This window comes from Schistocerca serialis, chromosome 4 (genome assembly GCF_023864345.2).
Source record: "Schistocerca serialis cubense isolate TAMUIC-IGC-003099 chromosome 4, iqSchSeri2.2, whole genome shotgun sequence".
In the NCBI taxonomy this organism is placed as follows: Eukaryota; Metazoa; Arthropoda; class Insecta; order Orthoptera; family Acrididae; genus Schistocerca; species Schistocerca serialis.
In genome coordinates this window covers 832,557,270-832,571,032 of record NC_064641.1, presented here as the reverse complement: position 1 = coordinate 832,571,032, position 13,763 = coordinate 832,557,270, and the positions used below count along the sequence as shown (strand labels likewise).

At 40.9% G+C, this 13,763-nt stretch overlaps 1 protein-coding gene across 4 annotated transcripts in view; it reads right to left on the bottom strand.

Moving 5' to 3' along the window:
* LOC126473444 (tRNA (cytosine(72)-C(5))-methyltransferase NSUN6) overlaps positions 1-13,763 on the bottom strand; it is a 101,824-nt gene that overhangs the window by 54,782 nt on the left and 33,279 nt on the right. For all 4 annotated transcript variants that reach the window (XM_050100491.1, XM_050100493.1, XM_050100492.1 and 1 more), the window contains one exon: positions 1,179-1,338. In XM_050100491.1, coding sequence (XP_049956448.1) covers positions 1,179-1,338 — 160 coding nt within the window. The remainder of the gene's footprint in view (positions 1-1,178; positions 1,339-13,763) is intronic.

Below are 13,763 nucleotides of genomic sequence, written 5' to 3'. Positions count from 1 at the left end.
CTAAATCTGAATGGCCAGAAGTAAGTTTGAACGAAAATCCTTCAGAATGCGAGTCTAGTGTGCTAACCAATGTGCTGCCTCACTTGACACAATGAAATTGAACACTGCACATTACAATAAACAGTTAAATTGATACGAATTATCTAGTCATTTCTACTCTTCCGCAACACCATCAATGTGCAAACTGTCTCGGACAGTACAAAATGTTGTAAGGAAAACAATTTTTCCTAATAGGTGGCATTAGTGACAGTGGCATAATGCCTAGAACAACAGGCAAATATGCAATATGGCTGTCTGAGGGAGGAGACCAGACAGCGAGGTCATCGGTCTCGTCGGATTAGGGAAGGATGGGGAAGGATGTTGACCATGCCCTTTCAATATCTGCAATATGACAACACTTATAATAAGTACTTGTATTATTGAACTTTCAGTTATCTAAAAAATTAATAAAAAAGGTGTGGCACTGTGTTAATAACAGTGTAACCGATGTATGTAAAAGCTGTTTGTATATTTTCAAAAAAGTTAAAAGCACTATTACATGAAAATCTAATCATAATACTCTCTCTCTCTCTCTCTCTCTCTCTCTCTCTCTCTCTCTCTCTCTCTCTCTCTCTAAAAAAAAAAAAAAAACCACTTACTAGGTAGTGTTGATATAGTAAGCATACAACAGGATGTAACATTCTTAGCAGCTTTGAAGAAAATGATATTCTGTGAAGGTCATTTCTTACACTCATGTCCAAACAGATTTTCAATGTAACAGTTACATCCTTATTAACATAATGTAGTTATAAAATATTTATATAACTGGAAGTTGAATAACACGTGGTAAGCATTGTCATATTACAGATATGCCCACTGTCGTAGGCATTATGGTACTGTTACTAATTCTACCTATTTGCAAAAATTGTTTACCTTATAACTTTTACTGCTTGAGCCAGTTTGATCAATGGTACACTACATTCCTCAGCTTCATTGCTTTATTATAACAGAAATTTCTCCGTTTTGTCTTACACTGTATTCATATGCCACAGACTTGATAATGGAGTAACCGGAAACATGTTATCAGAAATCAAATAAAACCATTTTGATGATCAAGACAAATGTATAATTATTAGTGGCAACATACTCACAGATCCCCTCAAACACTTCTTGTCTAAAGTGATGAAATCACTGCTTACATTGGCTGAGCATCCTTGCCATAGAGTTGTTTTCTTGACATCCTCACAATACCATTCCCAACAAAATATTTCTGGTCATCAGGGTAGACACACTGCAAACCTTTCTTACAATTTTTGGAGACATCTGCAAAAACACTTACAATATCTCCAATCTGTGCACCTAAAACAATAATGACAAATGTGATTGTGTTTCACCAGACAAGAACTTATCATACACTTTCATTCATTTATTTGAATTTTTATTGGCTTCTAACATACATGTATTTTGCCATCACATGTTAAAAGCTTTAAAATATATAGCAATTAATATCCGGCCATCTTCATAAATACATTTTAGGGACAAATTGTTACATATGATGTCAGGTTGAAATTATTACAGAAATAAAATTACACCACTAGATATAAACTGATAGCTAACAATAGTACAGCAAATATTTAATTCAGTCCTTTGATTAAAGTCAATGTTTATCATTCCATTTAGATTTCTGTCTCTTCTTCTGCTATGTGGCTTCATATGAATGTCTAATTTTAACTCCAAAAACTGTAATTGTGCAAAAGTGGCCAGCGGTGAGCAATGCTCGAGAGCTGCTTAAAATTTTTACTGTGCTTCTCTTTTTTCCACTAATTGTTATAATAGCACACTGTCAGTACACTGTGTCCAATACACCAATTTTATGTAAGTGGGCAGGGTAAGACGTGACAGATGCGCGCGCATGCACGTACGCACACCCACACATATATATACACACACACAACTCACACACACGTGTCCACAATCTCTGGCTGTCGAGGCCAGACTGTGAGCAGCAGTGCATGATGGGAGAAACAACTGGGTGGGAGGGGAGGGGAGGGGGTAAGGAGTTGGCTAGGGTGGGGAGGGGGAGGGACGGCAGAGTGGTGGAGGGGGGTAGACACTAAAATACTGCCTGTGCAGCATACACGGATGTACCCGGTATGACGACTCCACCAGCTGTCAGATTCATCCACTTATAAACTCTGGCACAGTGATCCCATTCCAGAAATCCAGCAGGATCTCCAGTCTCTCCTCAGATCCTTAGGCCCATCCCAGAACCTCTCCTTGGAGTCCATCTCTCTCACCACTATCACTCTCCACACTCCTACCTTCTACATGCTTCCCTAAGTCCAAAAACCCAACCACTCAGGATGCCCCATTGTGGCCAGTTACCTTGCCCCCACTGAGAGAATCCCCACTTTCATAGACCAACACCTACAGCCTATTACTCACAACCTAACCTCCTATATAAAAGATACCAACCATTTCCTCCACCGACTCTCGACAGTTCCTGTTCCTTTACCATGTGGAGCCCTGCTCATCACCATTGATACCACATCCCTAATTCCCACGGTCTTGCCACTATTGGACACTAACTTCCCCAACATTCACATGCACACGCGCAAATATGATGGGTGAAGGGGGACAAGCGAGGGTAGGATGGAGAGTAATGGTTAGGAACTTCCGTTCATTATCTCCACAACAAAGTTGTGGTATTCTACAGAAAAAGTTAAATCTACAGAAAGACATAGCAATAGGGTGCTGTATTCAGTGACTCAGATATCGAGACTATTTTGCTATGCCACGAATAAGTACAGGGCAATCTTGTGCAGCTATGGCTGGAAGGCAGTAATTAAGGGACTGATAGGCACAACGGATGGCAGGTGCAAGCGATGTTGATATTTTGCAAATGATTCTGTGAGGCAGGTTTACAACACCACTTGCAGGCTAGAAGGCATGGCCTGGTGGGCATGGTATATAAATGTAGCAGCACACAGTACAGACGTGCTGTGAAGAACCCATACACTGCAATTACAACAGCACCTAATGACCTGTGTATAGGGGCCGAAGCAGGGTGAGAAAAGCTGATGATGGAATTATCAAAGAGCACTCCACTTGTCCCATCCAGAGGAACTCCAGCGGAGTCGTAGGTAAAGGACGTATAAATAAGCGAGCCCAGAGGCTCAAAGCAGGCAGTCGTGTCACAATTTTGTCTGCGTCTAGAACTGGAGAGAATGACGATTGTTTAAGCTGTAGACCAACTACGATGACCTTTCAGTGAAGGATATCGGAGGCCAACCAGCCGGCTGAAGCTACTCCCGACCTCTTGTGTACAGACGTGTCATTGCTGTGGCAGAGCGCTTCACACCTTGGTGCTACACTGGTGGCACGAGGAGTAAGAGGGCTGCTAGCCTCCGCTCTCTGGGTGGCATCGTGTGGTGGTCTGCAAGCTGCCACCCGCAGGGACGAGGCGGGTGTAAGCTTGCTGCCTTCCGGATGCAGAGAGTCTGCGCGCAATGAACAAGCTGGCCTGGGCAGATGGCTGGAGCTGCTAAGGCACACTACAACAACAGTGGTCAGCTGCTTCCCTTTGGCTCTCTACATGGGGTCCATGAGTCACGCTTGAGGGAGCAGTCAACCGTGTTCCACGCCACGGGCACAGTTAACGCACACAGCGGCCACTTGGCCATGGCACGAGTAGGATCACTACACACACAATTGGATTTCATCACAATTGTGTATTTTCAACTTTCGTTTTTCTGTGAAAGCAATAACTTTCATTACTTGATTAAATAAGTACATCACATAGAGTTAATATGGCAAGCAGAATTACAAAAAGCTTTACGTACAGGCAAATAACATAAAGTTGTGACATTAATAATTTTACACAAATTTCCTTTTAAAATATGTAATATATCTAGAGCTATGGTCTGTGGTCCAATCAAACACATCAAGTGACACAGATTAAAACCTGAATGCTGGTGGGACATTGTCCGTTTCATTACAGAAAAAAGTTCACACATGTTGAAACAAACATTGAAATAAGTTTGGCAGCTTGCCTGTGCAGTCCACAATATTGCTCTTGGGATGACATTTTAAGTCTCATAAATACCAGGATCTGACAAACAGGTCATTGAGCTTTGTGTTACACTGGACATCTACGAGATCAGGTTGGAAGTAATAAGGTACATTGGCAGCCAAAAGCGAGAAAGATCTGACAAATAAAATGAATTCCATCATCCGCTGTGCAGTGTCTTGGAATCTCTTTGAGAAATTGTGAGGAAATGTTTTAATTACTGAAACATAATCAGTCACGCCTGGTCCACAAATGAATGCCTTGAATTACGGGAAGTACTCTGTGTAATGAACTTTAAACTGGTTTTTACATAGGATTATTTTTCTTTTGATGGCATCAGCCTTGTCCACCACGTGTTACCAAATGATTATCCCCTCACATTAAGACACTTAATGATCACAAATAATACATGCTGTTAACCATTTTGTCACCACACTACACACCCTTAACTCAGTTTTTTCCCTAGTGGTTGCCTTCGGTTCAGCCAGCATTCCATGTAGTTCATCAGAAGACAAGTGTGTCATATTATCCTTCTAGCTGGTGTTGTAGTGATGATCCAGTAATTATTTTTTCCAGCCCATAATAGTGTGATGGCATAAGCACTATGCATGGCCTTTAAACAACACAAAAAGTAAGACAATTCCTATTTGGCACTGAACAATGTGATTGAAAAATGTGGCTTCTCCATTTTTTATATTTAGACAAGCAAACTGCTTGGCATCTGACAAGGTGAATGCTCTGCTCAAGTGGCGTCTGGCTGCACCCTTCATTCTCCTCTTACCCCTCAGTCCCCAGCCACACTCATGGCAGCACTCTGAGCACTAGGCGGAAGCAAGCCAGAGTGCTCATGCTTGTGAAGTGCTGTTTGGTCAGGCTTGGTCTATACGCTACCCTCTTGTTGATATCCTACGCAGCAAAATTGGACGATGTTTGGTGTTTGATTATGGCTGGATTTCTCATTCCAATAAAACAGCCTTGGGCTTTATTCACAAACTTGCAGTATTTTGCAGACTTGTTCATTATGTGTGTAACCATAGCCACCAAGAATTTTGTGCTGTACAATGAACTCACTTCCTGTTCTTAACCTGTAACTGTGGTGTTGTTCAAATAATGGGAATGGAAGCACTGTTCCCTAAGAGGCAATAATGTTCTGTGTATCAATGGCATAGTACAATGGATCCTATATTCCTGGAATCCTTCACGTTTAAGGTTAGTGATCCATAAGCTGAAAAGTCTCTCTTTTTGTCCCGATTCTCTGAAGACTTTTGCATTTTCTTTGTAAGTTCCACCCATTAGATGACCCAGAGGGAGACTTATTTATTTAGAATGCAAGAACTATTGTCAGATTATTGTAGTTGCAAGACTCGTAAGTATTCGCTAGTTTTGAATTTGCCTGGCATTACAAGTCACCTTCTGAATCACACTAAGAATGGTTCATAAAACTACAATACTTACGTCAGCATTGTAAATTCGCACATACAAATAAGACATGTAAACAGTCTTACACAGACACTTTCATTCACGACTAAATTATTCGGTATACCCAACCACAGGGGTTACCAGAAAGGCTTTTAAAAGTTCATATCCTTCATTAGAAGTAGTTCTCACAGAATTTCGGATTTTTTCAGGAAACTGAACAACAGTAGCAATATCATCCTGTATTTTCCCACTGACTTCAGCAGTGATAGACAAACAAATAGTTAGTTCAATGAGAGTGCAACCGACAGCATCCTGCATGTATTTTTACTAGCATACAACTCCACCAAGACTCAGAGACATACACAACCAACCACCCAGTGATGTAGTTCAAATTCAGCCATACTCTTCTGATTCTAGCTCATTTTCTACATCAACAAATTGTGAAAGACAGTTGCTGTCTTGTGCTAATTGGTTCCGATGCCACACTCACCACTGACGACCTAGTCATGACAAATGCCATTTTCGTTGTCAGAAATACCACCATATGTGTAGGTTCTCCAATTTCTCCCTCTATAGAACTATGGCAGGTAACCAGGATGAGAATTTAGTAAATAAAATTGAAACCATCATAAACTCAGAGACTGGCGTGCCATGGAAGTTATTAAATAAATTGCAAATTTTTGACAAATTGATGATATTTCAAATAGATACAGGGGCTTCAGCTTCACTTAAACTGGAACACATACACAGAGATTGGTTCACCAGCGTTACAAACTCTTACAAAAAAAAATTATGTCCTACAGTGGATATGAGCTCCAGACTTGAGGCACTTTCCAAACAGAGGAAACTTACAAAAGTATGCCATGATGACTCATCACCTTTATTGTTATTACTTCACTTGCAACAGATAATACTTTTTGTTGCCATTGGGCCTTCAGAATCTTCTCGGACAAGTGTTTGTTTTTTAATGCATGTAATCTGTTTGGATTTCATAGATGACCTCTGCACGTTTTTCACAGTAGTTTTCTCTATGTCTAGACTTTGCCTGACATACAGGCCAAAATAATGTCCAACCCAATATAGCCTTCCATTTTGTATGAGCATGTCCTTTAACCTACATTCTTTATGAGGACATTAAAACAAAACTTATTTGCCTCCAAAAATAGCAAGGGATCACACCTGTCTCATCTGGTTCATGGCCACTCCTTTACTAGTGGTACACAAAATGAACGGCTCCGTCATACTGTGTAGAAACTTTAGAGTAGTTAATTCATAAGTGGTGGATGACAAGACATCTATCTGATTCTACATTCTGAGCACAGTTTTCCAGACTTAAAAGGTGACAAAAGTAACTAAAATTGATCTGTCAGAGGCATACTAGCATCTACTTTCAAATTCGGACTGCAAATAAGTGCTTCTTTTGACTACCACCTTTGACCTCTACCAATACCTGTAGCTACCTTCTGGTGTTTCTAGCACACCTGCAATTTTCCAAAGATGCTTTGCCAACTGATCTCAGCGATTCTCCCACATTTCAGTTTTCTCAATGATATAATAGTCATGGGGTGTGACACCCAAGTGCATCTCTAAATCCTACAGTCTCTCTCTCTCTCTCTCTCTCTCTCTCTCTCTCTCTCTCTCTCTCTGCTGCTGCTGGACGCCAGTCTAAAGTGCAATCACAAAATGTGTATTTTCTTCAACATCTGGCCGAATACAGGAGTTTCCTCATAAACAGAAATGTGATATTTCTAACTAAATGCAGTTCAATGAAAACATGTCCCCACCTCAGAACTTCAAAGACTACAATTTTTCATAGGCAACAGGAACAACTGTTGAAAAATTACAGCAAACTTAGCTGTGGCTTCACAACCCCTGAATGCCTTCTGAGTAAAGGGAGCTGAGTTCATTTGGTCACCTGCATACAACAATTCATTCTGCACAAATATATGGGCCTTGCAAAGAGAGCCTTTTTTGCACCTAACTTCCCCTAGAAATCCATTCTTGCCACAGGTGGTTTCCAGCATGAGGGACGGGGGAGGGGATGGGGATGGGGAGGGGGGGGAAGAGACCAGACAGCGAGGTCATCGGTCTCATCGGATTAGGGAAGGACGAGGAAGAAAGTCGGCCATGCCCTTTCAAAGGAACCATCCCGGCATTTGCCTGGAGCGATTTAGGGAAATCACGGAAAAACCTAAATCAGGATGGCCGGACGTGGAATTGAACCGTCGTCCTCCCAAATGCGAGTCCAGTGTGCTAGCTACTGCTCACTATATTTGGCCCTCACTCATCATTGTCTGACAAAAGGCATAACACTTACAGTAGTGTTCCCTCTTTTTATTTGCTTATCAGTATTCCATAATGTACAAATCAACAGATCAGCACACAAACTGAATAACAGTTCAAATGCTTCCACTTTGATTTGGAGGATCTTTTCACTTAAAACAATTATCGATTCATGGTAGCCACTACTGTAACAGAATCATGGTAAAACCCCATGATGCATCCAAGGTTTTATGTGGGTGTAGTCAGGCTGACCACACCCTTGCTTTATGAGATTGATCCCACCATTACGATGTTACTTTTCTTTGAAAAATCAGCTTTCAGCTCAGGATGGTGTCCTCCTACATGCTACAGAGAATTGGATTCTGCCCCTGCTCTGCACTTGGGTCCTCGTCTGGCTTCATACAAAGCATCATGCAATCAAGAACTTCACCCACTGTCATGCTTACTGGCAGGCCACAGGCAAATACATTTAGGAACTCACCCAACTGTGCCCCCCAATAGGCATTACCCTCCCAAAAGTATTTTTTTTTTTTTTTTATCCTGGCCCCGGCCAGCTGATCCTTGGAAATGAGTTCATATAGACTTCACAGATAATTTTCCCATCTCAATGTGGCTAATCATCGTGGAGTCTTTATCAAAGTTTCCATACGTCACCAGGATCTATTTCACGATGGCAGAAGCGATTATTGATATCCTTGCATAGGTGTTCACGAGTGGAGGCTTCCAACAGACCAGGGTGATATAACGACCTCCCAAGTTCACCTTTGCCCCCATTTGTAGAGTTTAGCACCCAACATGCCATATCGCATCTCCTCATCTCTTCCTTTCATCCTTTCTTCATTGTTCCCTTCCACCCTCAATCACACAGCAAGACAGAGAGGATGATTCACACTTTTCAGGACCACTTTTCAGGTCAATTCTTCACACCCTTGGTCCAAAATCACAAATTCAACAGAAGTTTGTATTGTGTGACAAATCCTCCATCTGTGATGAACTTTCAAGTGATGGTTTTGTTCAAAGAGACTGGTAGCATCATTCCAACCTAGGGCAAACTGCCACAGTATAATCAGTCTGTCTTGATACTCTTCACTCACTGCTGAGTAATTGTGTAACTGGCAAAACTTAGTCTGCATTGTAAACCTGCTACCATTATCTGCTGTTAAAGAATGGTGGTAAATTGAAACCATGGATCAGCAGCAACCGCATGTGTCAGGCCATTCTAGTACCATCTGTATCAACATATTCATATGATAACAAGCATGTTACTTTACTAATTACTGTAATGAGCAACAAGCTGCTCATCTACACCTACATGATTACTCTGCAATTCACATTTAAATGCTTGGCAGAGGGTTCATCGAACCACAATCATACTATCTCTCTACCACTCCACTCCCGAACAGCGCGCGGGAAAAACGAACACCTAAACCTTTCTGTTCGAGCTCTGATTTCTCTTATTTTATTTTGATGATCATTCCTACCTATGTAGGTTGGGCTCAACAAAATATTTTCGCATTCGGAAGAGAAAGTTGGTGACTGAAATTTCGTAAATCGATCCCACCGCGACGAAAAACATCTTTGCTTTAATGACTTCCATCCCAACTCGCATATCATATCTGCCACTCTCTCTCCCCTATTACGTGATAATACAAAACGAGATGCCCTTTTTTGCACCCTTTCGATGTCCTCCGTCAATCCCACCTGGTAAGGATCCCACACTGTGCTGCAATATTCTAACAGAGGACGAACAAGTGTAGTGTAAGCTGTCTCTTTAGTGGACTTGTTGCATCTTCTAAGTGTCCTGCGAATGAAATGCAACCTTTGGCTCGCCTTCCCCACAATATTTTCTATGTGGTCTTTCCAACTGAAGTTGTTCGTAATTTTAACACCCAGGTACTTAGTTGAACTGACAGCCTTGAGAATTGTACTATTTATCGAGTAATCAAATTCCAGTGGATTTCTTTTGGAACTCATGTGGATCATCTCACACTTTTCGTTACTTAGCGTCAACTGCCACCTACCACACCATACAGCAATCTTTTCTAAATCGCTTTGCAAGTGATACTGGTCTTCGGATGACCTTACTAGACGGTAAATTACAGCATCATCTGCGAACAACCTAAGAGAACTGCTCAGATTGTCACCCAGGTCATTTATATAGATCAGGAACAGCACAGGTCCCAGGACACTTCTCTGGGGAACACCTGATATCACTTCAGTTTTACGCGATGATTTGCCGTCTATTACTACGAACTGCGACCTTCCTGACAGGAAATCACGAATCCAGTCGCACAACTGAGACGATACCCCATAGGCCCACAGCTTGATTAGAAGTCGCTTGTGAGGAGCGGTGTCAAAAGCTTTCTGGAAATCTAGAAATACGGAATCAACTTGAGATCCCCTGTTAATAGCAGCCATTACTTCGTGCAAATAAAGAGCTAGCTGCATTGCACAAGAACGATGTTTTCTGAAACCATGCTGATTACATATCAATAGATAGTTCCCTTCGAGGTGATTCATAATGTTTGAATACAGTATATGCTCCAAAACCATACTGCAAACCGACGTCAATGATATAGGTCTGTAGTTCGATGGATTACTCCTATTACCCTTCTTAAACACTGGTGCGGCCTGCGCAATTTTCCAATCTGTAGGTACAGATCTATCGGTGAGCGAGCAGTTGTATATGATTGCCAAGTAGGGAGCTATCGTATCAGCGTAATCTGAAAGGAACCTAATCGGTATACAATCTGGACCTGGAGACTTGCCCGTATCAAGCAATTTGAGTTGCTTCGCAACCCCTAAGGTATCTACTTCTAAGAAACTCATGCTAGCAGCTGTTCGTGTTTCAAATTCTGGAATATTCCATTCGTCTTCCCTGGTGAAGGAATTTCGGAAAACTGCGTTCAGTAACTCCGCTTTAGCGGCACAGTCGTCGGTAACAGTACCATCGGCACTGCGCAGCGAAGGTATTGACTGCGTCTTGCTGCTTGTGTACTTTATATACGACCAGAATTTCTTCGGATTTTCTACCAAATAGCGAGACAATGTTTCGTTGTGGAACCTATTAAAGGCATCTCGCATTGAAGTCCGTGCCAAATTTCGCGCGTCTGTTAATTTTAGCCAATCTTCGGGATTTCACGTTCTTCTGAACTTTCCATGCTTTATCTGTTGGCTCTGCAACAGCGTTCGGACCTGTTTTGTGTACCATGGGGGATCAGTTCCATCTCTTACCAGTTTATGAGGTATGAATCTCTCAATTGCTGTTGCTACTGTATCTTTGAATTTGAGCCACATCTCGTCTACATTTGCGTAGTCAGTTTGGAAGGAATGGAGATTGTCTCTTAGGAAGGCTTCTAGTGACACTTTATCCACTTTTTTAAATAAAACTATTTTGCATTTGTTTCTGGTGGATTTGGAAGAAACTGTATTGAGCCTAGCTACAACAACCTTGTGATCACTAATCCCTGTATCAGTCATGATGCTCTCTATTAGCTCTGGATTGTTTGTGGCTAAGAGGTCAAGTGTGTTTTCGCAACCATTTACAATTCGCGTGGGTTTGTGGACTAACTGCTCGAAATAATTTTCGGAGAAAGCATTTAGGACAATCTCGGAAGATGTTTTCTGCCTACCACCGGTTTTGAACAAGTATTTTTGCCAACATATCGAGGGAAGGTTGAAGTCCCCACCAACTGTAGTCGTATGAGTGGGGTATTTATTTGTTACGAGACTCAAATTTTCTCTGAACTGTTCAGCAACTATATCATCGGAGTCTGGGGGTCGGTAGAAGGAGCCAATTATTAACTTAGTTCGGCTGTTAAGTATAACATCCACCCATAGCAATTCGCACGGACTATCTACTTCGACTTCACTACAAGATAAACCACTACTGACAGACACACACTAACACTCCACCACCAATTCTGCCTAATCTATCTTTCCTGAACACTGTCTGAGACTTCGTAAAAATTTCTGCAGAACTTATTTCAGGCTTTAGCCAGCTTTCTGTACCTATAACGATTTCATCTTCTGTGCTTTCTATTAGCACTTGAAGCTCAGGAACTTTCCCAGCACAACTACAACAATTTACAACTAAAATTCCGACTGTTCCTTGATCCAAGCATGTCCTGTATTTGTCATGCACCCTTTGAGATTGCAGCCCACTCCGTACTTTCCCGAGGCCTTCTAACCTAAAAAGCCGCCCAGTCCACGCCACACAGCCTCCGCTACCCGTGTAGCCGCCAGCTGAGTGTAGTGAACTCCTGACCGATTCAGCGGAGCCCGAAACCCCACCATCGTATGGCTAAGAGAAGAAAATCCCCTACAATGGTGATGAGCTTTCGATAAGTTTATTTGCTTCTGATTGTCAAGCTGGACACAACACTCAGCAAATTTCATGAAGCAGGCAATAACAGTGAGAGCAGTTCAGAGATAATTTTGTGTGTATAGAATTAAATTACAATTGGATTAAATGCCTGAATCATCTTCAATTGCAACTGGAGTTCTACTCAATGAAACAGTCTGCTTAGCAATTTAAACTCAATAATTTTCATATGAATAATCTGATGGTCTAGGGGCATTGTTAGCATTAACTTTCAGGAACTACATTAAGAGCAAACTGGGCAAAATTCGAGGCATCGTATAAAAACTCTGTCCCCACACTGAGCTTTGTAAACCACCTACTCTGACTGTTATTTTGGTTTCTTCTTGTCTTAAGGGTACTGCAAATTGAAATTCTGATTCAATAGATACTTTTCATTTTTACTGACAAAGCTACAATGGTGTTATATTGTAATCATTGCAAGTAGATGACTTTTTAGCTATTCTGATTATTGTAGACTGAAAGATATTTTAGTTTAAGAATGATATGTTGACAGTGTTTTGTGATTCTTTTTACATATTCTAATGATAGCTGCTTCCCTTTTATTGTAGCAGTGGCTCGAACAGAACTTGCACTCCACAGATTCAGTGATTTCATTTCTTCATTGCTTTCTAGGCTTCCTTCTTTATGGCCACTGCAAATGGTTTCTGTGCACAGTTCACTTCCTTTATTAGAAACTTTCTGTTACCCATGGTTTCCAAAATTTCTACCACTGTACAAAATTTAATCTTGCTATTTTGTCAAGAACTGACATTTTCAACCCATGGCTGGGTACAAAATATAGGTTGACTCATAAATAAAATATGACACCAACTAGCCACTTTTTACAACACTATTATTTTATTTATTTATTTGGTATACGTACTTCCATATGATGAATCTTCTTGGTGTGTGAGTGGTGCTATAGACTGTGTGTATACATATACATAAAAAAGTGCATCATACAGTTTTCACCGCTGCATGATCACAAGCCATCAGCACTGAACATAATGACATGGATTTTTCATTGGCGCCACCACTCCAAGGACATTTCATCAGTTAGGAAAACAAAAAGTGAAAGCTAATGCAAAATGTATCTTTACATGAACTAGGCATCTGAAGAGGCACCTGTTGGTTTGAAACTGGTAATGGTGCTATTTAAATAAATAAATAGCACTATAAAAAGTGGCTGGTTCCTGTTATCTCCTATGTAAGAGTCAACCTATAAACTTAATCTTACTCTGTCACAGAAATCAGTGAATTATAATGCTATAAAATATAATGCTACCATTACAATTAAAAGAGACTGATGAACACCATAAACATCATCATTATGCCGTTTCCCCAACATCCAAATGAATTTTAATCGGTGGCGTAGTAAACCTTTGATAATACAGCTTGAAAATTTAGATTTAATAACTACTGCTTTAATTGCAGCAAACAGTAAATATTATCCCTAAGATAAGAAAGAGAGATCTCAGTTTAAATCACCAATCACAAGGGAAATGTTCTCTGTGAAACAATCAATCTGAACATTACAGACAAAAATTAATTACAGTTGACCAATGAAAAGTCTCCCAGCATGCTTCAGAGAAGAGTTGGGACTGACTGCAAGCTAATGCCAATACAATGTCAACACAGCATTTTTCTGAA